Below are 24,846 nucleotides of genomic sequence, written 5' to 3' on the forward strand. Positions count from 1 at the left end.
TCCAATAGGTTTCACCTAGTAAAAAGCTCAGTAGCCTGGGTACTTAATGGTATGCATTACTGACAGCTTGAACTTTTGTGCTGTGGAGGCTGCATTGACTACCTGCTCAGTTTTGAACAGCATTCAAAATCTTGGGGTTGGTTTATTTTCCCTTCGCTTTGTGGATTCATCTTATTTGAAGTAGTTAAATGTTCCTTACATCTGCCTTTGGCATTGTGGTGTTTCCTGGGATACAGCTTGAAACATTAGGATTGTAATCTTTCACATATCAGGCTCTGTCACTTGAATGTACTACCTCAGCAACTGAGGGAGTGTTCCACATTAGCTTTCTTTAAGAGATCGCTGAAATGATGTTTGTTTGATCTGCCTGTCAGAGGTAACCCATAGGAACAGAATTTTCTTTTGTTTTAAACTGGTTTCGATTGCTTCACTGATTGTTGCAGTTATTTATATGATTTGCCATTTTTTTCCATAAAATGGCTTAGGTACTAAATACAGCAAAAAATACGAATTGAAAAAAAAAACTGAAACATCTCTAACAAGTATTAGACATAGAAATGGCATAGAAATAACAGACTGATTAAAAAGCTTATTGTTCCAGATATTTTTATGGTCTCTTAAAATGCATCACATGGAAACTGTTAAGATTTACAAAAAACACAACAATAACATATAACATAGACTATAAATGCTACTTCTTTTCCTGCCTTCTGATGTTAAGCAAATGTGCTGCTTACCCTCTTTGAAACCATTCACCCAGACTTTCTTCCATTTAAACAAAAAGAACCCACCTCAACAAACACCACCTCATTCCCCTTTCAGAGACCTTAACGTAATTATTGTTTTTGTCTTCACCTTTTCATTTAGTGACCACTGTCCCTGCAAAAGGGTTCTATCTCAGTCCCCCACTTGCTGAATCCTTGGCCATTGGCCGCATCTGCAGTGGAGAAACCAGCCACAGGGATGCAAGGGCTTTGGAAAGAAGATATGTTACTCTAGGTGTCTAGCTACATTCCCCTCTTAGCCTGCTACTGTAGAAAGTACCTGGTCTAAAGCAGAAATAACTGGCTCTACCCATGGCTAGGGATGACAGCTGCACCCCTATCCCCATCTGCTGTAAATACATTCCCCAGTTAACTTTTTCTTTTTAGTTATCAGTAAACCAAGATAAAGCTCTAGGTGAAAAAAGGTAATCCAGTAGATACACTGGAATTGCCCACTTGTAAAATAGAGACAAGACGGTACTTAAACTGCCACTTTTTGTCTGCTTCAAACTAGGTATCTACCCAGAAAGGACACAGCTGAAATCAGTTCTAGAGATTGTTTTCCCTACTAGATTCTAATAACTCCTAACAATTTGGCTATTTAGACACTTACCCTGCAATCTTTAGCCTGGGGGGTTCTAGCCCGCTCCATTTGCTACGCTCACATCGCTCCACTCTCTGCCTCTTATTCCCACCCACCACCAGTACCTCTACATTTATTCTTAGCCTTAACCCTGCCCCTAATTGCCAGCAATTAGGCTATACCACTACTCACCCCCTCCCCTACATCCAACACAATCATGCTATTACCTAATATAATAACAATCCTAACCTGCGTAGTTCTAGCTCACGTTACATCTTACCAAGACTCCACAGTCACATGCCCCAACAACTTCCACTGTACTCTCTCAACACCCTCCCTCCAACATTTACACTATAACTACACAACCCCTGCCACCAAAACCATCCTCCCAATACACACACTCCATTACCAAACACCTAACACACACAAAAATAAAATATCCCTAAGATACCATAAGCAATTTACTATGGATATTAAACATATCCTAAACACCCTCTATAAACTAGCCCTCACTGGAGACATCCATCCAAACCCTGATCCTCCCAAATCCAACCCAACCACAAACCCTAGTCCAAGCAGCCCCCCACATCTCAACTCCTAGCCAACAAGAAAACAAAAGACCTACTTATAATGTCCCTAAACATCAGGCTGTCCACTTCTTCAACAGTACCTTCCTCTCCATCCTAAACACCCATGCTCCTGTAAGAAATGCAAAAGTCAGATCCAGACATGCCCCATGGTTACAAAAGACCACCAGAACCCTAATGAAATCCAGAGATAAGGCCTGGGAGTACTGGCGATTAACAAAAAATAACTGAGATAGGCAATCATTCCTTGAACTGCGCAATAAAGCCAAAAAGCATATACAATTAGAGAAATCCCAATACTATAAATCCATTCTAAACTCTACTAACTACAACCCTAAGCAATTCTGGTCCATTATTAACAATATCCTCCACCCAGGGAAGGTTGATACCCCCCAGCCGTCCATTCCCCCATCCTCCAGCAGTATTGCTGAATCCTTCAGCAAACACTTCACCAAAACTATAACATCTCTGAACAAACAGCACTTCCCTACAACAGCCCCCCAACTCCTAACCCTAACCTCTCACTCCTCTTTTCTTCTTCACCTCAGTAGATACCTCCAACATAAAAAGACTATTGTCAAAACTTAAACACACCAAACTCACAGCTGACTACCTCCCCTCTGAATACTTGAAAATTGCATCTGATACACCAGCCTACCCAATTTCAATTCTAATCAACCATTCCATAACAGAAGGCTACGTTCCCTTGATATGGAAAATATCCCACATCATTCCCCTCCACAAAGGCACCCCCTCCACTGACCTCTCCAGTTACTGCCCCATTGCTATCCTCTCCCCTCTCCAAAATATTTGAAAACTGTATCAACACCAAGGTCTCCAACTCCCTTCTAGCTAATAATCTCCTCTCCAAAACCCAACATGGTTTCAGGCCATATCACAGCACTACCTCCACTCTGCTATCCTTCACCAACACTATACTTCATCACAAAAACAATGGCCTCTTCTCTACTGCCATATTTCTAGATCTCTCAAAGGCCTTTGACATGGTATCTCATGAGCTACAACTCTCTACTCTCCCCAACCTCTCCTTTTCACAACCAGCCTGCAACTGGTTCCACAGCTATCTATACGGATGCCAGCAATCAGTAATCTGGGACAATAACACATCACTTCGCCTCCCAGTTACTCTCGGAGTTCCCCAAGGGTCTATCCTTGGCCCTCTGCTATTCTCACTTTTCACTAACAACCTACATACTCCCACCACACAAGCATCTCTTATACAGTATGCAGATGACTCTATTCTCATCTGCTCTGCCCCCACTCTACCAGAACTACAACAAATCACACAGGAATCCTTCTCATCTGTAGAAAGCTGGCTATCCAATGCTCAGCTCCTATTGTATTAAAGCCAACAACCTGTAATGTTGTTTACTATAGCTGCAGCTTTGTATCTCTATCATGTACATGATGTGGAGCTTTTCTCCCCTGGCATCCACTGAAAAAGGACCTGCGTCCAGTCAGAATTTCCTGGTAAACAAATGTAAATAAATAAATAAACTTACAAATACCAGAGACTTCAAATGAATGAGAGAGATGGAGAGAGACAAATACAAGGATAATCAGGTGTGTTATACAAAGCTTGACAAACCTACCTGCTTATCCTTATATTTTCAATCTCCAGATTTCATTTCTTTAACTAAAAAAACAAAACAAAACAAAAAAAAAAAACAACAGAGATATTCCTTTCTCCATTGCTTCCTTTACACAGCACTGATGTGCTGTATAAGCATGGGAACATAAGTCCCATATGCATGCGCAGTACATCAGGAAAGCCCCATGATACCGGGGAAAATGTGGAAGAGCATCAAGGTGCCATTATACAAGGACATTATTTAAGAAAAAAGTAATTAGTATTTTTTTTTACATATGGTTAGCTTTATTTGGTCAATCAGACTTTGCCCTCGTAACCAAGCCACACCAACCATGGTTAAATTAAGCACTACCCACACCCAGCAGTGAGTTATTGATATATTAAAACATGCAACAAAATATAATGAATAATCAGAATAATAAACAACAGGCAGAGACGTTTACTCTGGGTGTGGTTCTTTAAGACACGCATAATCATACCACCTCACCACATAAATGTGATTGCACATGCATGAATACAGACACACAATCAAATGCAAACACAGTCATATGCCATTATGTATGGGTGATATGTAGCTACATTTAGTAATATAAAATAATCACAGTTAGAAATGTTCTGTATAAGTACAGAAATCACTTCTACGTTTTTCACTCAAGTAAAGCAAAACAAAATAAAGCAATATTTTCAACACAGTTAAGAGCTTTGCTGTACCTTATTAAAAAAAACTCTTATTCCATACCAGTTCTTTCTTAATATGGTCATCAGAAGTTAAAAACCTTAGTTCACATTAACATAGCAACCTATAAAGAGGGTTAGGAACCCTAATGTTTTAGAGAAATTTTAAAAAGGTAGAGGAGGGCTGTTAGCTCTCCAGTTTAGTTTTCATCTGGGGTGCCTTCTCTAAGGAGTCTGCACGTCCTCTCTCTTTTTATGTGAATTTTCAACAGTTTCTCCTTCATGCTTCCTCCAACAACCTAAAGATGTGTTGCAGGTGAAATGGCCTTTCTCTGAAATTGCCTATATGTGTGTGATAATTGAGAGTAAGAGTGTGTGCGTCTGTGTCTGTGTGAGTGTCCCACGTGAGTGTGTGTGTGTGTGTGTGTGTGTGTGTGTGTGTGTGTGTGTGTGTGTGTGTGTGTGTGTGTGTGTGTAAGCTCGTGCACATATATGTTCATCCTGTGATAGTCTGGTATCCTTTTCAGGATTGGTTTCTCCTTGCATCAGGTTACTGATTGGCTAGCGTCAATTTCCATCAAGATTTGAAAAGTATTAATTAGTTAATTACAGAATGACCAAATGAGTATCTACCTCTACAGTAAAACACTGTTCACAGCATAAGCAAAATATATGAAAATCTTAGTGCAAAAATACTGATTACTATATAGTAGAAAATGGTACAAGAGCTATTTATTGCAATCATTCAGTTTTAGGTATTATTAATCAATGCGCTAACATTGCATTTATTGCTCTATCAAATGTACATATGTTTTGCTACTGATCTTGAGTCATTACTGAATATATTTACTGTGATACCAATGTAAAAAGTAAAATAAACATGTAGTAATTTAGTAGTAATGTGCTGAATCTGGCAGGAAAGAGAATACAAAGAAATTATATTTACTTCATTTCAGTAACTAAAGTCAGATTAGTCCATAAAAATAATTAGCAGCATCCGCCACTGATTAACAGGATTCCAGCATACTGTTACTTTTGCGTTTATTCAGGAAAGATGTCTATTTAAAAATGCTCTTGACCTGTTTATATGAAACTGCAGTAGTGTTCAATCAATAAAATCAATGCTGCTTTCTCCACTTACACTGTGAAGCAGACTTTCAAATCAAAAGGAAATTAACTTGGCTGCATTTTCTTCTCTCCCTCTCGCTTTTGGGCGACTCACCACCTTAACGAGTTGCCTGGATGAGTTGTGGTAATGGATTGCATTGTGATGCAGTACTCAGTTTACTGACTCTCATAGGGCCATTACTTGAAAACAGTCTGAACACATTTCCAACATATCATTACTCTTAACTTTTATTTAGGAAAGCACTCTATTAAAAAGTGTTCTTTGCCTGTTTATAAGGAATGGCAGTTGTGCGTAGTGAATAACATTAATGCTGTTCTGTCCACCCACACTGCAAAGCAGATTTTATTTCCTAATCAAAAAGAAACTTACTGGCTGTATTTTTTTCCTTCCTTCCTTTTTCCTTGCTTACTGTACTTCACACAACTTGCTGCTTATTCAGCATTCTAAAGAATCACCTGCAAATATACAAACTCTGGTGGGGCTGAAATTTGACAACCGACTCTATGATCTTCACAGAGCTGTCACAGATAAGAAGCTTCTAGACTACTGCAAAGCCACATCGCTTAGAAAGCACTGTAAAAAGCCAAGCTTATGTTCTTCAAGTCAACTCAATCTCATTTGTAAGAAAAAGCCACAATGTCTTGTCTGTGTGATAACGGATCATAAGACCTACTATGGCTGGTATAACCATGGAAAGATTGTCACTTCACAGTAACACCTGTTTGTGTGTTGTATTCAATGGAGCTTCTCAGTTTTGACATTAAAGACTTAAGACATAACAAAGACTCATGTTTGTGCAGTTTTTACCCGGTTCTGTGCAATCGCCACATCTCTGACTTCTGCTGGAAAGACAAAAGAAAGAAAAGAGCAAGTTTTACACTAATGGCCTTTTTCACAATAGTAGGCTTATTGCAGAAGTAACGTTTCCTCTAATGATTCAAAGATAAAGTTTTAACACGAAATGGTACCATATAACCTTCACAATCAATAAAATGTTGATTGTGGGGCAATGTACAAATTGCCTCATGTACACAGACAACCAATCTCCTCCTACCACCCATCACTACAAACTGTGAGAGATGCACTTATCTAGCCAAACTGGAGGTAAAGCTCTCTCCAACCAAGACTGAACTCGACAGTCAAGAGGAGGAGGTAAACATTTGCACCACACCACACTCATCACATAGTCACGCTAAATCTACACCACCAAAATCCACACATAGTAACACAAAAACATTCGTGGAGGCTCTCAATAATAATCTGTCTAAGCAAGAAGACCTCCAAAACAGAAACACAAGCAACGTCCATCCGCCAACACAACCCAAATGACACATAGCCCACAGACTCAGTGTGCCACTCAACCACAGCCAATATGGCAAAACAACGTACCCAACACACTAGTCATAGGTGACTCTATAGTCAGGCAAACTGATGTCCCACTAACCAGGCTAAACAAGGAGAAGGTTACTGTCAGCTGCCTGTCGGGTGCCAGGATCCGCCACATAATCCCACGCACTCAGGTCACTCCACAACAAGTACAAATATGACTCTGTCATTGTCCATGTTGGTGTGAATGACCTGAGATGTACCTCCCCGGACTACATGAAAAGAGACATGGAAGAGCTCTCCAATCTTGTAGCCCAGGCAGGTATGACCCTAGCCCTGAGTAGCATTCTCCCATCGCCCAGAATGATACCGCAGTACAAGGACAAAATGATTGACTTCAACAACTGGCTAAGCTTCTGGTGTCATTCTAAGGGGATCTAGTATCTGTCTGCTTAGGATGACATGGTCGACAGACCACGATGCTTTGCCACAGAGGGCCTGCACATGTCGCCCCTGGGATTCCGGATACTGGCTAAGGCTCTTACCGCCCCTATAGTGCCTTTTTTAGGCAAGGTTCAAATGACAAATTCGCCACCATAACAGGAAAAGGTAAGCAAAAACTGAGGGTAATGCTACTCAGTGTTAGAAGTCTAAATCTCAAAATGCACTCACTTGAGGCACTCCTTAAAATGGAGAACATCGATATCTGTGCAGTGACTGAGACCTGGTCTAAGGCTCCAGAGAGCAACCCTGCACTACCGGGCTATAACTCATACCAAACTTTTCGGCCATGTAACCTGGACAGAAATACCAAAGGCGGAGGTGTGTCCATATTCATTAGGGATATCCACACCTCCAGGCTAGTTGCTCAGCATAATGCATCCAAGGTTATCCAAGTGCAACTAACTCTGGGCAAAACTGCAATTCAAATTGTAGCTTGCTACAGATCCCCCACCATGCCCCAGGATTCCCACTCCTCTTTTCTTGATGTATAGGAAAATATTAGGGTTCAACCAAACACCCTAATAATGGGAGACTTCAACTACCCCACCATTAACTGGGAAAACTACTTGTGTACCAATTCTTAGCTCAATGCTTTCTGGAATTCATAAACTCCAATGCCCTGGATCAACTTATCCACACCCCCACCAGGGGCAACAATATCCTAGACCTCGTCATTACCGACATGACTGACCGGTGTTCTACACCTGAAGTCAACTCCTCATTGGTCCGATCTGACCATAAGCTAATCAGCCTTGATATCCACATCCCGCCCCCACTCCCCATTAAGGAAGCCACGTTAAAAAAATTTTCCAAGCCAATTTCATGCTTCTTAAGACAGAAGTGGTGAACTTCATGACACCCATGCAGATGGACAACAAAGTTACAACTGCTGAATCCTACACAAATGCACTCTCTAAGCACTTACATGAGTGCATGGATTGTGCTATCCCAAACAGAACCAAGACGCTATCCTCCAAAAAAAGGAAGCCAAACTGGTGGTCCTCTGCCATAAACAAACTGTACAACAGAAGGAAGAAACTGTTGCAAAAAAGAATAAAATCCCTTGAGTGGAGGAGCTCCCTAGTCAGGCTCAGTAAGAAGCTAAGATCCCTTATAAGATCCTCCAAAGCTAGCTGTGAAAACAAAATTGCCACTAATTCTAAGGACAACCACAAAGCATTCTATAACTATGTCAAGAATCTCGATGGCAACACCCAGATCTGCTCTGAGTTACAGCACAACGGCACGAAAATTACAGAACCAACTGATATCTGGCAGATAGATTCAGTGCTAACTTTAGCCACCCTCACCCCCTAAAGTGCCCTATCTATACAGGAAGAATGCAGAGTCGCTGTAATCACAACTACACAGGTAAAAGCTGCACTCACTAAAGCTAAAAACACAGCATCAATGGGACCGAACAACATCCCAGGCTGTATTTTACACAAACTTCAGAACGAACTGGCTCCCCACCTAAGCACCATGTTCAATAATAGCCTCGCATCAGGCTTTGTGCCCACCCACTGAATGGCACACAGCAACACTTATCCCACTCCACAAAGGAGGAGCCACCACTGATCCCAGGAACTACCGCCCTATTAGCCTGACGAGTCTGGTCTGCAAGGCCATGGAACGTATCACCATGAAACTCATAAACAAAGATATTGGTAACCTCCAAACTCTGGATCCCACCCAGTTCGGGTTTGTGAAAGGCAGACCATGCCTCCTGAACCTGATCGACTTCTTTGAGGCAGTCACCAAAGCCATAGATGAGGGTAAGGTGGTTCACACAGCCTATCTTGACCTTGCCAAGGATTTTGACACCATCCTCCATTCTGGAATTATTGCTAAACTCACTAAACGAGGTATAAATCCCTAAGTCATAAGAAGGGTTGCCAAATGGCTCACTGACAGAACCCACACTGTAAAAGTTGCAGACTCCAAATCTGACCTCAAATCAGTGACAAGTGGAGTACCACAGGGTTCAGTCCTGGGACCTCTCCTGTTTGGTATCTACTTCTCTGAAGTACAGGCTAACACAGAAGGCCTCTGGCTAATGAAGTTTGCATATGACTGCAAACTAGTAGCCATAGTCAAGTCCCCAAATGATGTGGACATCCTACAGAAGGGCCTCACTGACACAGATGCCTGGTGTCAGAGCCATGGCCTCAAGCCCATTGCCAAAAAGTGCAGTGTCATCCCCTTTGATAAAAACTCTGTACCCATGAACTACCACATAGGCAGTAATCTACTTAACACCGAATGTGTGATAAGAGACCTTGGGACCCAGGTGGACAGTAGTATCTCCTTTGATAGTCACATCACCACAGTAGTCAGGAAATCCTTCTATGTGGCACACCTCATTACAAAAGGGTTCTCATCCAGGAAAAAAAGGTCATTGTTCCCCTCTACTCGACACTCATTAGACCCATTATAGAGTACAACGCCCCTTTTGGAATAAATCCTCACAAGACATCTGCAGCAGTTAGAAAGGACAACGAAGTACCTCACAAAGAGGATTACTGGCCTCAAACAAATGCCCTACACTGACCATCTCAAAAAACTCCAGCTTTACTCCGTAGCATATCACCTACTCCGAGGTGATCTCTGCCTAACATATAAAGATATGTCAAACCCAGAGCTGTTGGACATGCTACATCTAAAGATATCCCAATCCCTCTGAGCTACACGCTCTAGGGACCTAAACCTTGTCACCACAATAAACAGGACATGCTGGAGGGATAGATTCCTGTCCCAGAAACTTCCCATACTCTGGCACAGGCTACCCATCTATGTCAAGCAAAGTTCTTCATTAGCACTCTTCAAGAAAAATCTTGATGAGTGGATGGGAAATAGGAAATACACCCCGGGGATCACTTCTGTGTCTCTGCTTGACAGTGGCACAGGAAAATAACTTTCTTGGGTGGCACAAGCCAGGGGAACCTTGTTGGCTAGGCTTATGTCGGCCCTTGGGCTGATAGCCTAGTACCTACCTATGAACCTATGGAATAGCCCTATTTTACTACATAGGCTTTCACTAGGCTATCTGCCTTTCCAGGCTAGCAAAATTTCCATATCTAAAGGTAAGACTAAAACCCTGTACCTTATGACTGTGAGGTAAACATCTTAACTATTATGCCATTCCTTACCCTCTACAGTACTTCATCTTCAAAGAATCTGAGTTTTCCCTAACTATAAAATATTAAAGAACTGAAATACTGAAAAATCATATTGTTTTGTGAAGCTAATCAAATAAGAATTAGAGATGGATATGTAACACAAAATATGACACAGTATGTACAGCTATTACAAAGTGCTCTAGTTTTCAGTCAAGTCAGTAACTTGAAACCATGGAAATGGGAGGTTAGAAAACATTGGGTTTCACAGTTATTGCCAGTGGCATGCATATGTGACCTCTAAATACACTATCAGGTCTGTGTTCACTCCATATAATTTTACCTACATACAACCACAAAATAATCATGACATTGTTAATGTTTTCCTAATAAAAAGCACCAACATTAGCATCCCATATTGCCACAGCTGATACAGCTTACTGACAGTAGTATGATGGGCTAAAAGGATGGATTCTGGTCTCTGTAAGTGTACAAATCTAGTTTATAGTTGTTCCACACTTTAGAGCTGTGATATCTGAAATTCTTTTGCAAACTAACTGCAAACTTCAGCCATTGCATGAAGGCTTGCACATATCTTCATTTGCATGTATTATATGAGGGTGTGCAGGCCTTCTTTTGGAATAATCTGTGCTGCTTTAATTGCCATCAGCTCTGAGTAACACCTTGCACAGACACACAAACAGACACACCCACGTGTACACACATCCACCCTCACACACACACACACACATGCATGCACCCAGTGATATGGTTTTGCAATCATTGCTCTTCCTCTGCATTGCGGCAGTCTTGTGATGAGAACACATAACTAACTGAGAGAGTGGTGGTAGAGCTCATGCAAAAAATATTCTTCCTGTGGTTTCATTGCTGTTATTGCACGGAACTCAGTTTCTTTCAAGGCTGCATTTTAAATGATTTGTGTACTTGAGCTAATAGCTGTATGCAACTGCAGGTAAGTTATAATCAGACACATGAGGCCAGCTAATAAGCACTGTTTGCCTTTGACTGCTTAAAACATATTATACAATTGAAACCATAATCAACTTGCCTTAACCTAGCAATTTCAGAAAGCAATAGGCATTATGTTATTAGTAACCAGGACAAAATACTGTAAACAGCCCATCACTTAATACACAGCCAACCATAGGAATTGGCATTTTTCAGCCAGATCACCAGAACTGCTTATTCTTCCAAATGGATCATTGCAGCATGAGTTTTCCATACCTCCTTGCTGCAGCATCCCCCAAACTGATTATAACAGTAGCAGAGGAGCAGAGGATGAAGACATCTACACTGAGTGTGGAGGCAAAGTCCTTCAGGGTGAAATAAATCACTGAGAGCATTTTCATGGACTTGGATTTTGACCAAGACCATATTCCATAAATTTAGTTTAATGTAACTGACATAGCACCGAAAGGCTAAATTGCACTAGATTATTAAGTCTGCAGGCAATAGACACTTGTGGAAGAGACGGGACTATTTTCTGTTTTATAATCTCTGAGACAGAATCCAGTACAATTATATACTGAGTAGATAGAATGCCCATTTGGCCATAAGAGAATGAAAATTTGCTACTGTAGACAAATCAAATTGTTCCAACATTTGTAGCAGCTGAGTAAAACAATTAGATTAGATTAGGTAATGTGTCAAACATTTTTCATAAGTAAAAAAATACACATCTACACATATGATTTTAAATGCCAATAATGATGCCGGCAGACAGAGCCAATTAAATGTTTGAAACTTACACAGCTGTGATGGTTGCCACAGTTTTGAGGCTGGCAGGATTACGGATCATCTTGTCCAGTGTGTTGACAATCTCAGCAAACCGTGGTCGGGCATTGCGGTCCTTCTGCCAACAATCCAGCATGAGCTGATGTAATGCAGCTGGGCAGTCCATAGGGGGAGGAAGCCGATAATCTTGTTCAATGGCATTAATGACCTGATGGGGCAAGTAAAACATCACTGAGGATAGCCATATGTAGAACTGTGTTGATAAACCTGGCCACCTACAAATGTTAATTATAAATTCATTCCAAATACCTCATAAGTTCCAAGAAAGCACACTCAATGAAATATATAAACTAATTGTTTTAATTTCTAATAATATAACATTAACCAACAAAGAACCAAGCATTCTGTTTACTGGCAGCCTTCAGTTTAAAATTTAAGTAATGAAAATGCAAGACAAGATATCCACATAAATACTGAAACATTTAGCACCATATATTATATGCCACCTTCCAACCTTCATGAGAAGACTACTTTGGCTGAGATTCAAATAAAGGGTGACTACCAGCAGCAAGTCCTAATATCGGTGAAAAAATGCTGGAGGTAGCCCTTTGCAATTGAAACAGGTCCAGTGCAGTGATTCTAAATGGTCATCGAAATCACTACAATGTGGTGTTTCAACAGCCATGCTAAGTGCTAATGAGGCCTTCCAGGGGAGCAGTCCTTGCTAATTTGTCATGTGGCGTCCCCCAGAATTTGTGGTGGCAACCCAATACTTCACTGGTACTACTAATTCAGGTCTTTTCATCTGCCTACATACCAGTGTCCTAAATGAAGTTATGATATTGGTGAGTTGCTCACACAGCATACATCAGTAGTAGGGGCCGATTACAATTCTACCAATATGTCAAAGCATAAGACAATTTTAGCAGATGAATGCTGTCTAACCAGTTTTGTGTAGTATATGCCTGTATTTGTGGTTGGCTACAGCTCAACAAGTGTCCCAAAGCATGTGGTTTTACAAATGGCTGGTTATGAACATAGAGCACTAATTAGCACTTCAGTTTCACTTCTTGGTTATGGACTACTTACCATTATCACAGAACATGTGTTAGTATCCACAGTTATTCTGGATTCTATCAGTGCACTGGGCATGTGTCTGCTTCAGTGGTTGGTTATATGCCTTCCATCATGACCATCCTTTACCAATCAGCAGGAGTACTGCATAAGCTCCTTATGCCTTCTCTCCCATCTTTGATAACACAATGGGGCATCAGCCATTCAGTCCCATATCCTTCCACCACCTATCTTGTGTACGAACGCATTATCAAGCCCACTTCAACCACAGCACAGCTGAGAAACATGTGTCTAGGTATGTGAGACAGCGAGCTCTAATTACTTTTTGTACTTTATAGGCAAATAGTCCCACTTATTAAAGTTATTAACAACAATCAAACTCTCTGTGAACTACTTCCTGCTTTCCAAGATAAACTAGAAAATGTTCTACAGTCACAGAGTATGCAAATCCAAGTTATGACATCACCCTTAGGTCTACATGGCAAAAACAGAGAGAAATGCATTAGTTTGACCTTTAAACCAGTCAACCAAAACTGCTAGTCATAGTAAAGCTTGTTGTCAGTAAACATAATAGCCAATGAGAAGATATATGAAATAATTGTATGTTACTGTTCTTTAATTGGGGCAATGATGCTCATTTTACTGTTGTTGAAGCTTCTTCTTCTTCTGGCTTTTCCCGGTTAGGGGTCGCAACAGCGGATCACCAGTCCGCTCATGATTGGCAGTGGAGTTTTACAGTGTCGAGTCGCCAGCCTGACGCCCAACCTTCTACTGAAGACAAACACATGCACACACTTCACACCTAGGGCCAATTTAGGGTATGCAATCCACCTACAGCATGTCTTTGGGATGTGGGAGGAAACTGGAGCACCTGGAGCAAATCCACGCGACCACAGGGAGGACATGCAGACTCTGCACAGAAGGCACCCCAGCTGAGGATCAAACCGGAGAACCTCTTGCTGTTAGGTGGCAATGCTAACCCCTGCACCACCATGGACGCCCTTACTGTTGCTGAAGCAATGAGGAAAAAAATATCTAACAGTAATTAAGGGTGGCCATGCCTCATGGCAATTTAGGTGCATTCATTCTCAACTGATTCTAAGACTTTTTTCCCCATACCCCAATGACAATCCACTTACGGCAGCTTTGAGTATGACACTAGCCAAAGGACATATTATTCATAAGACTTTTCTGAACAACAATAACAAATCATTAGAATTCATAGAACTAGATGCATAACCCTAAATGACAAAAAGCAAAACAAAATGAAGTTTGCAATGAATAAAAAGAGCATAGGATTAAGCCAGTTTATACAGGGTGCACTCAACACATTCATTTCTCTTTCAAGAAAGTCATCTTCCTTTTAGATTTAATCCTGGGGAGATCAATGTATCTGTATTGTGCAGACAACTTAAGGGACACACCCCTCTTCAGATCTCCCTTTGCAAACTTCAGCAGTGAAAGAAAGTCACAGCAGCAGGCAAGACTCAAGTTAAAGGGCAAACCAATTCTAAGCTCTGTCACACTATGCTGCTTCCTCACTTGACAGCCTCGTCTGCTCATTATGTCCATCAATCAAAAGGAATAAAAAGTCAGACAGCATAGAATTCTGAGAGCTTTCTGCTGCTCTAGCTGCATACAGAAGGCCAAGTACTTTACAGGACATGTCTGTCTTTCTGGAGATCCCCAAAGAATTTTCTTTGAACTTAACGTGGAAACGAAAAAGAGTCAAATCCTATTACTGGAAGACAGACACAGTGAAAATATGTGGCCGAAAATGTGCAAACAGCCGGGCTGAAATGCATATGACAGACTGCTGCCAGCGGGAATTCTGGGAAATTATATTGCAGCTTTTTTTTTCACTATTGGCCAGGCATATTGTGAATCACAAGTAAGCAGTTAACATCAGCCAAATGAAATCATACAGTTAGAGCTATACTCAGACTTTTCACAATAAATCAAAGTGTTACAGTTATGTGTTAATGCAGAAAAATTCAAAGTTATAGTTTCCAGGATTAAAATTATCTGTAATACTGCACTTGTCACAGGTATACTTTGATTCTCACAAAACGTTACTGACACTCATGCTTTCTTCAATTACCCACTTTATCGAATTTGGGGTTGTGAGAGAGCCAAGGCAATGTGCAAACATCAGCAATGTGTAACGCAGAGAAACTAATCTGGGATAGGATGCCATTTTTCTACACGACACACACACACACGCGCGCACACACACACAAACACAAACACACACACGCACACACACACACACACACACACACACACACACACACACACACACACACACACACACACACACACACACAAACACACACACACAGTCTCTCTCTCTTTCTCTCTTTGTCTCACTCATAGATGGCATGAACCCCTACAGGCAATATGGCAAATCTTCAATTCCATTATGGTATGTCTTCAGGATTATGGGTGGAAACCAGAACATCCTGAGAAGGCAAGCCAAACAAGAGCAAGACTGTTGAACTAAGCACTACGGGGATCAACACTAACCTCTGTGCCACTGGGCTGCCCTCAACATTTTTTAAATAGCTGTTATTGTTAATTTAATAAATAATGGTTATGTTGTCTAAGGAATACTCCTTCTGTCTTGTTTGTGTAAACTGTAGTTATAACATGGCTTTACCCTAGAACCTACTAGGTACTTCCAGTAGGACATGATGCAGCAATGTAAAAATGCAATTGCAGAGACCATGGCTGGAAAACTAAGACCATCAGACTTTGAAACTCTGCAACTTAGTTCAAGGGTAAGAAAATTATACCAATAATGCTATAACTCTTCTTTCAAAAGAAATAAACAGCTTAAGCTTAACTTTGACCAGTATTATCAGAAATTAAAAATGTTCCCAAACAAAACTGCAACAGTTATTTTTAGTGAATGTATACAATGAATGTGTTGTTTTAGAACCTATGTTAAGAAAATCTCCTGAAGTAAAACAAACAGGATAAATGTGTTATACAGTTGAACTACATATTTCCCAAGAAGATGATTTTATACTTTGTCATTGTTGTTTTTTTAACATATGTGTATTGTTTTTCACGTCTATGTCATAAGACCAAAGTTCAAAAGAGTGAAAAGCCCAAATATTGAAAACTCATAATATTGAAAATGGGAATTTGCCCTTTCTCCATTGTTGTAGAGTCTCAGAGTTGGTATATATAATTAGCAGTGAGGTGTTGGGGGAGCAGTCCCACATGATGGGTGCAGGTGGCCTTGGCCCCTGCATTAAAATTTTTTTCAATATTTTGAGTTTTCAATATTTTTGGTTTTCAGTCTTTTGAAGTTTCAGTCTATTACAGACCCATTGTTTTTCATATACTCAAATAATAAAATGATTCATGAAAAAAAGAAGAAAGAGAGAGAGAGAGAGAGAGAGAGAGAGAGAGAAACTGCTACTAGCTACCACAAGTCTAATGAACAAAGACACATTTCTTACTGCATTCCCTTACCTGGACACAGCATAATATTTATAACATAAGAGTTTGCTTGATGTTGTCTTATTTTAAAAGTGCATTTTATTCAAAACCTTGCTTTATTTCACTCAGCTGTGTAGTACTATCAAAAATGCTCCTCCAGATTTGTGTCAGTGAAGCCTTGACAAAAAGCAAAATCCTCCTAGCTTATTTGTTACCTCTGAATGAGTCCCTTTTGGAAGCAACATGTTCCTTCACTACCTAGCATTTCTAATTTGCTACCTTTAAATTCTCAAGTGTCTGCAGTGGTGAAGAATGTGGAAATCTTGTCTCAGACCTCAAAGAGACACCATCAGATTTCTCTTTGATGCACAACATCACAGTCTCAGCCTGTTGGTCTTAACTGATTGCTCTGCTGAGCTAATTTCAATCAATCAATGATTGTCACAATCCTTTAAGACAAAACAGCCAGCAGCTATCAGTCCCCTTTTTAACATGAACACCTGAAGTGTCTTCTTGACTATACACTATCTGCATTCTATAACCTGTTCTACTTTGTATAAGACAGATCTCGACATCCCCATATCTTCCAAGGTTCAGAAAGCAGGATTTAAAACTGAACTCAGGAAATCATGACAGCAGAAAAACTATTACTTTTTCTGAGATGCAAGAGGGTCTTTATCTCACGCATATAGATCAAGGGAACAGATGTGTCCCAGCTTCAGACAAGATGGCACTTACAGCAGAAGCTGGGGGTTGAGGGAACACCAGAAAGCTTTGAAAAACACAGCAACATAAATGCTTAGCTCACTGCCCTGCACCCCTATTTGCTAGTGCCTAGTGGTTCACATAGAATGTTTTGGTTTGAAAAGCTAAGAATTAGGCATTGATGTGAAAGACGCAACGTGACTATTTCCCAGCTGTTTAAAGAAGGGCCTGTCCTTACTAATGATGTAGATGCAGTAGAACTACAAGTGGGGAAAAATACAACTAAAACCATCTGATTGGAAGCAACAACTAGTGACCTCCACAGTAAATAGAGCTACTCATTCATCACTATGTGTGCCATGCATAAGGGACTAAAGGAGAGAGAATAATGGATGATCTGACCAACTGAGATATAGTCAGGTGTTGTAACATGAAGACAACCGGTGTGCCTGAAAGACTACAGGGCCGTGACATGACCAGAATTCTGAGCTGTATTGTTGTTGATAATTTGAGTACAGCTAAAAACATAGGATATACCTGAGAATCTATGAAGAGATAACCAGTGGGTGACAGTTTGGGGATGCAGGTAGTAAAAAGGAGCAAGGTGGGCAGAGAGGAGTGGAATGCTAGAAGAAACAAAAAGTTGGTAGTAGGATGAATGTACTGCTTGAGAGGAAGCTAAATGAATAGTGCGAATGGATCACTGGAAGATGCAAAGAGTTGGGATAGGATGAATCTTATCCTTGAGTGGGAGTTAGATCCACAGTGAGGAGTGGAGCAGTGAAAACTGCAGTAAATTGTAATAGGATGAATTTAATTATTGAGAGGATGTTTGAGGGGTATAGCACAGAGAAAAGCACAGAGCTGCGATTCAATTAATTTACTTATTAACAGGAACTTAAATGTGCAGTGAGGATTAGAGCTTTGGGAAAGCAGAGAGCTGGGACAGGGTAAATTTATTCATAGAAAGGAACTTATAAGTAGAAAAGCAAAGAGTTAGGATATGATAAATTTACTCACAGAAAAGAAATAAGTATGGAGTGGGCAGTAGTGCTCTGGGAAATCAGACAGCTGGGATACAATGAATTTACTTATAGAAAGAAACTTAAATGTGCAGTAAGGAGTGTAGGTCTGGAAGTGGCAGAGAACAATAGACGGTAAAAAGCAATAAGATCACAGCTTTTTCAGGTACAGAGAAAGATGAACTGGAGGAAGGGCATGATTTTAAATCCTTCTGAAATTTATAACTGAAATGGTGAACCTTGTGTCTGTAAAGCAAAAATTTTGTTCAAATCTCATGGAGACACAGAGTTAGGAAATTATCAACTAAGTAATGGAAACAGGAGGGGAGACAGAATATTGTCATTTAGTCTGAATGCCACAAGGGAACAGGAGGTGTAGGAGGAATGAGGGAATATGTCAGGGACACCAAAGCTATCAATGATCTTTTGCAATATCATCAGATGGTCTGTAAAGAGTAATTAATGGGCAGAATTCGTCTGGAAGGTTTGTGTTTTTTGTATCTTTACCTCAGAGAATCTGCCATAAGAACATGAGTTAACAACAAAAATTAAAAAAAAAATTCTATCTTGGATAATCTATTGTATAAGACATTAACGTGATACTAACCCTTAGAGAATGGGTGGCCTGTAGATTGCATCCTGAAGAATGAACATTCTCCCGCAGGGTGTTAATCTGCATGTAGTGGCTGCTGAAAAATGAGTGAGTCCTCCACTTCATGCCAGCATATCAAGCTGCTGTGGAGCTTGGACAGAAACAAATTAACAGACACTATTTTTGCTGTTTAACAAGTGTAAAATAAAAAACAAAACAAAAATATAAAATAAAAAGACTGTGTGTGCATATGTGTTTATTTCTGTGTGTGTGAGTATATGCATGTATGAGAGTGAGAAATCAATTGCCATGTTATCTTACACTCGCTAGGTAGTGCTTTTGCTGTTTAGCGAGTGTAAAAATATAAATGAAACTGAAAAAAGTGCATGTGTGTATGTTTGTTTATGTTTCTGTCTGCATGTGTGAGTGAATGCATGCATAAAAATAGAATAAACTGTGTGTGTGTGTGTGTGTGTGTGTGTGTGTGTGTGTGTGTGTGTGTGTGTGTGTGTGTGTGTGTGTGTGTGTGTGTGTGTGTGTGTGTGTGTGTGTGTAAAGAGTAAGAGTGATCGAGCAATCCTTGATAGCATCAGCAACATCAGTTAAGAGGGTGGCACAAGAAATCTAGACAAAGCCACAAATAACAGGGAACAAAGAACCAAAAATAGGGACAGATTTTAAATATTACTCATAAACTTAGAAAGTTGCAAGAATAACAGGGTTTCCATTAACATGCATTTTCTGAAAGATATGAAGTCTGAAACTCAAATGTCTGTCATTATTTAATGACTTCATTTCCCAGTGATATGCCAGAAAACTGCAAATTTTATGAGAAAAGGACCAAACATATGAGACAGAAATCTGGACAGTCTGCAAAATTTTTTAAAGTGTTATATTTTGGTTGCAAAATGCTTCCTCCAACACCATTAACATATACTACAGCAAGTTTAATATATTAGGTGAAATAACTATTTTACATAAAAAAATATAAAAAAAAATAATAGTAATAAATAAATAACTAAAACACAAAAAATTTACAGTGAGCCATTCTCTAAGTGAAATAATGCCCTCCAAGGTGTGTGTTACTATGGAAAGAATGCCCTTCCAGGGGTGTAAATGCCCTTCATCTGCAGCGTCAGGCCTCAGAATATACCTGGGCGGGAATTTTTCCCACACCTTGTTGGGCACTATTGTTTGTTTGAAGATATCATTGAGTGGTCCATTAATAATACTGATTCTAAATTAGGGGGACAGCATTTCTAGCCGACAAACTGCAATACTGTTAGTGAAGCAGCCTTACCTCTGGTACTATGTTATGTAGTAACAAGATATGCAAGTCTTATTATCCTACATGGAACACTGAAGCCAGTATTCACCTGACAGATCAACTAAAACTAAAACTAAAAGTATTCATCAGTCACAACCATCCAATAGCACAGCTTCCTGAAATTGCAAACTGAGCATGACTAAAGTAATGTCTGGGTTGGACAGCAATTCCCTGACACAACCTATATGGTTGTTTCCCCCATCAGCACTCTTACTTTAATACACCAACTACTCGGTCACATACAAGTAAGGAAGGAAAAACACCCTTTAAAGACAACTGCAATATCACCAATGAATTGTAAGTATAGGAACTGCAATCCACAACTAGTAACTTCACTGAACAGCACCTGGCCAGTTACAGGATGCCATTGATTAAAAAGAAGAATTCACATGCATACTTCTTAGGTTTTTAAAATCAAATTTTAGGTTCAAGACAGAGGGAGGCAGAATCAGCCAAAACAGAAATTCTATTATGACAATTATACTAGGTCAGTGGTTTCATTAAAGGAAGGAGATAAAGTTAGAATTCATTGAGTACCACTAAGAGATGAGCAAATGTTACTGTTATGAAGAAATTAAAACAGCCAAAGACATTTATTGTTCAAACTTTTGATAGAAGAAAGTGCAGGAAGAAAAGTAGGCATTTGTTCAAAATAAGTGCGTCTTAAACTAAATGTACGACATGCAGATAAAGTGTTTGTGCCATCTTCAGAAGTACAGAGGTACTCAAAGAAATGTCTAAAGAGGTGCCCAAGAGGTGGTTGTTACACCAGAGAACACTGACTAAATGTCAAACGAGTTATCGGACAAAGAGATTCCTAGTATACTGACATCAGCTATGCAAACCACTGAATCTAGTAAGCTTTCTAGGTCTGAATTGTCACTAAGAAAATCATCTAGATATACAGGAAGTTAATAAACTGAAATCTGAGACATGAATTGCTAGTACAGATAATGCCAGAACTAAAATACAGAAACAGAAACATCAGTATAAAATGTTGCATAAACCTTGCATTAAAGCAGATCTATAGGGATTTTGTTTCCTTACCTACTTGCACACTTACTTATTAATTTATTTTCTTACTTATTCATTTATTAACTGGGTAGGTGGGCTGGTGTAATGACCCTTTTCAGCCATGATCAAGGCCATTGGCAAGTACAGAAAAACACTTTGCAACATATACTTACACAAAAATAATAACATGATTATTTAGACAGTTACAGAAAAATATAAATGGTTTTCAGGACACACAACCAAGTTATTTTTGTTTCTAACAGCCTTTAGTAAAAATTTGGTTTTGCAGGTGTAATGGGGCTGAATGAATTTTCCCCAGCTACTAACTCAAAGGATGGCCTTTTGATGCTTAAGGCTGCTTGGCTATTGCAATGTAGAATTCTTTCTGTCGAAAGCAAAGAGTAAAAAGGTCACACAGACAAACCATTAGTAAAAACTACAACAGAAAACCTAGCCAAGCTCGACTTTTCACTGTGTGATACCTTAAACTTCCTGTAATAGATGTTCCCAGTATGTATCCAAATGATCTGTTATTGACACCAAATGTTTTAGCTATATGGATTCTGGATGTCCATGACCTTTTACTGTTACTGTTTAAGTCTTTGTGGACAGTGTAAATGTTTAAAAGTTTTTTTATATATATTTTTTCTTTCTTCTTTTCTTTTCTTTTTTTTTAAACAAGAATGCTGTAGCCCACTGTGTATGATTTAAAATGTAAAAAGTGCTCGCTACATGGTAGCAAGACGTTTTCTACAATTCAAAAGTAAAAGAAAAAAAAACATGTTTTGCCTACTCAAGAGCTTATGCCAGGAGGGGCACTTATATTGGGTACTGTACCGCAGAATGGAGGGGGTATGTACATGACCTAGTTGGTGTATTAGTATAAGAAGTGGGGCTGGTATGTGGCCACCTGCTTGTTTTTTTTGCTCTTTACTTGAACAGCTGGGGGGGTACTAGTCTGTGGGAATGACATAAGACTCTAGTTATCCAACTACAGCTCTGTTACTGTGCCTGGGACTGAGTTTTACAACTGATCCATCCAAAGCTGAAGCAGCACAAAATACATTAATTTCTCCTCTGGCGGATCATATACTTTGTGATGTGATACTACCAGTACTCCACACACACACACACACACACACACACACACACACACACACACACACACACACACACTCACTCACACACACACACACACACACACACACACACACACACACACACACACACACACACACACACACACACACACACACACTCACACACACACACACACACACACACACACACACACACACACACACACACACACACACACACACACACACACACACACACACACACACACACACACACACACACACTCACACACACTCACTCACACACACACTCACACACACTCACACACACACACACACACACACACACACACACACACACACACACACACACACACACACACACACACACACACACACACACACACACACACACACACACACACACACACAACAAAGCACATTCTCCAATTAAGAGTAAACATGAGTTAACCAGCTACTGTTTTTGAGGGTTAATTTTGTGCCTAGCATGAGGTGTCTTGTAGGCAAAAGTACGTGTACACATTCACACTCACAACACACAGAATAGCTTACATTTCTTCAAGCACCACCTGATCAAATTTTAACTTAACAGTTGTACCTGGCCAGGTTCACTGTTTGTGTCAATTGCTTTGCACTGATTAGGGAAGATTCTCCCTTGCTAACTTTTACATGATCTTGGAGTTAGTATATATAAAATCATGGGTTGAGGGCATACTTCACAACCTCTAAGCAAATGAAATATAGATAAATCCACAAGTAATGGAGGGACAAAGGCCAACAAAAAGGGACATGTTTTAAATATTGCTCTTGGAAACTTAGAAGGTTGCCACAGTAACAGGTTCTGTATCAGCATGCATTTTCTGAAGAATATGAAATCTGAAGCTATATTGTTTGTCATTATTTAATGAATTCAGTCCACAATGATTTGTCAGAAAATGACAAATTATATTTGTAAAAGACAAAAAGGTGAAACAAAAATCTGGACAGTTGAGAGGTACAGTATAGGAGGTTTAAGAGTCAAGGGGCTTGAGAGTAAACAAAGAACAGATGTCTGCTTTGGCAGTAGAGGACAAAGAGCTTGTTAAAGTGTGAAGAACCAGATTATGTAGGGCTATAGAAACCAATAGTAAGATTTTAAAAACCCTGACATTCATGACTGTGTGCATTTAACCCCCTGGGCATTCAGGACTGTGCATATTTAACCCCTCCCCCGGCATTCAGGATTGTGTATATTTAAACCCCCCCTGGCATTCAGGGCTGTGCATATTAAAAAAAAAAAAAACCGGCATTCAGGAATGTGTATATTTAAAAAATACTGGTACTCAGGATTGTGTATATTTAACTCCCCCCCCCCCCGGTATTTAGGACTGTGTATATTTAACCCCCTGGCATTCAGGGCTGTGTATATTTCACCCCCAGCATTCAGGACTGTGTATATTTAACCCCCGCCCCCCGGCATTCAGGATTGTGTATATTTAAACCCCCCCCCCGGCATTTAGGACTGTGTATATTTAACCCCCCTGGCATTCAGGGCTGTGTATATTTCACCCCCCGGCATTCAGGACTGTGTATATTTAAAGCGCCTGGCATTCAGGGCTGTGTATATTTCACCCCCCCCGGCATTCAGGACTGTGTATATTTAACCCCTCCCTGGCATTCAGGGCTGCGTATATTTACCCCCGGCATTCAGGGCTGTGTATATTTAAAACTCCCCTGGCATTCAGGACTATGTATATTTAACTGCCCCCCCCGGCATTCAGGGCTGTGTATATTTACCCCCCCCCGGCATTCAGGCTGTGTATATTTAACCCCCCCCATGGCATTCAGGCCTGTTTATATTTAAAACCCCCTGGCATTCAGGGCTGTGTATATTTAAAATTCCCCTGGCATTCAGGACTGTGTACATTCCTCTGCTTGCTGCCAGTTTTTGGGATTCAGTCTTTTGTTTTTTCAGTCTTCTGAAGTAGACACATACATACATATTTATATATAAATATATAGGTTTACTATTAAAATTCCTACGTAGCATTGTACGCCTATGAACTATTCAAACTACCGAATAGTTCATATGTATGCAAGCTACATAATTGAATGTTATATTTGCGAATGTACTGTGCACTCGCAAATATGATCATTCGAAGGGATGTACAGGGATCGCGGTACAGTGTGGTTAGGGAAATACATCCCTTTCCTCACTGTAGTGTGATCTCGGAGTTGGAATATATAGTTAGGGGGGGTGGGAATGTTAGCTGTAGTAGTTAGGGAGTTACGGCAAGGGTGGCATTGCTGTTAATTGCCATAAAATGTCATATTCGATATTTTCGACATTTACAGCTGATTTTCAATGTTAGGATCATTCGGGAAACTGTACTTTCGGCCTTATAGTTCACTGATTAGTACCTGTTCTATTGTGACTTTTGATACTATAATAGTAAACCTATATATATATAGATATATATATATATATATATATATATATATACACACACACACACACACACACACACACAC

The 24,846-nt window shown here is 40.0% G+C and overlaps 1 protein-coding gene across 2 annotated transcripts in view; it reads right to left on the bottom strand.

The window, feature by feature from the left end:
* EPHB1 (EPH receptor B1) overlaps positions 1-24,846 on the bottom strand; it is a 1,597,777-nt gene that overhangs the window by 143,409 nt on the left and 1,429,522 nt on the right. For both annotated transcript variants that reach the window (XM_044070446.1, XM_044070447.1), the window contains exon 15: positions 12,066-12,259. In XM_044070446.1, the coding sequence (XP_043926381.1) occupies positions 12,066-12,259 (194 nt within the window). The remainder of the gene's footprint in view (positions 1-12,065; positions 12,260-24,846) is intronic.

The sequence above is a fragment of the Protopterus annectens genome, chromosome 4.part1 (assembly GCF_019279795.1).
Source record: "Protopterus annectens isolate FY-2018-M chromosome 4.part1, PAN1.0, whole genome shotgun sequence".
NCBI lineage: Eukaryota > Metazoa > Chordata > Ceratodontiformes > Protopteridae > Protopterus > Protopterus annectens.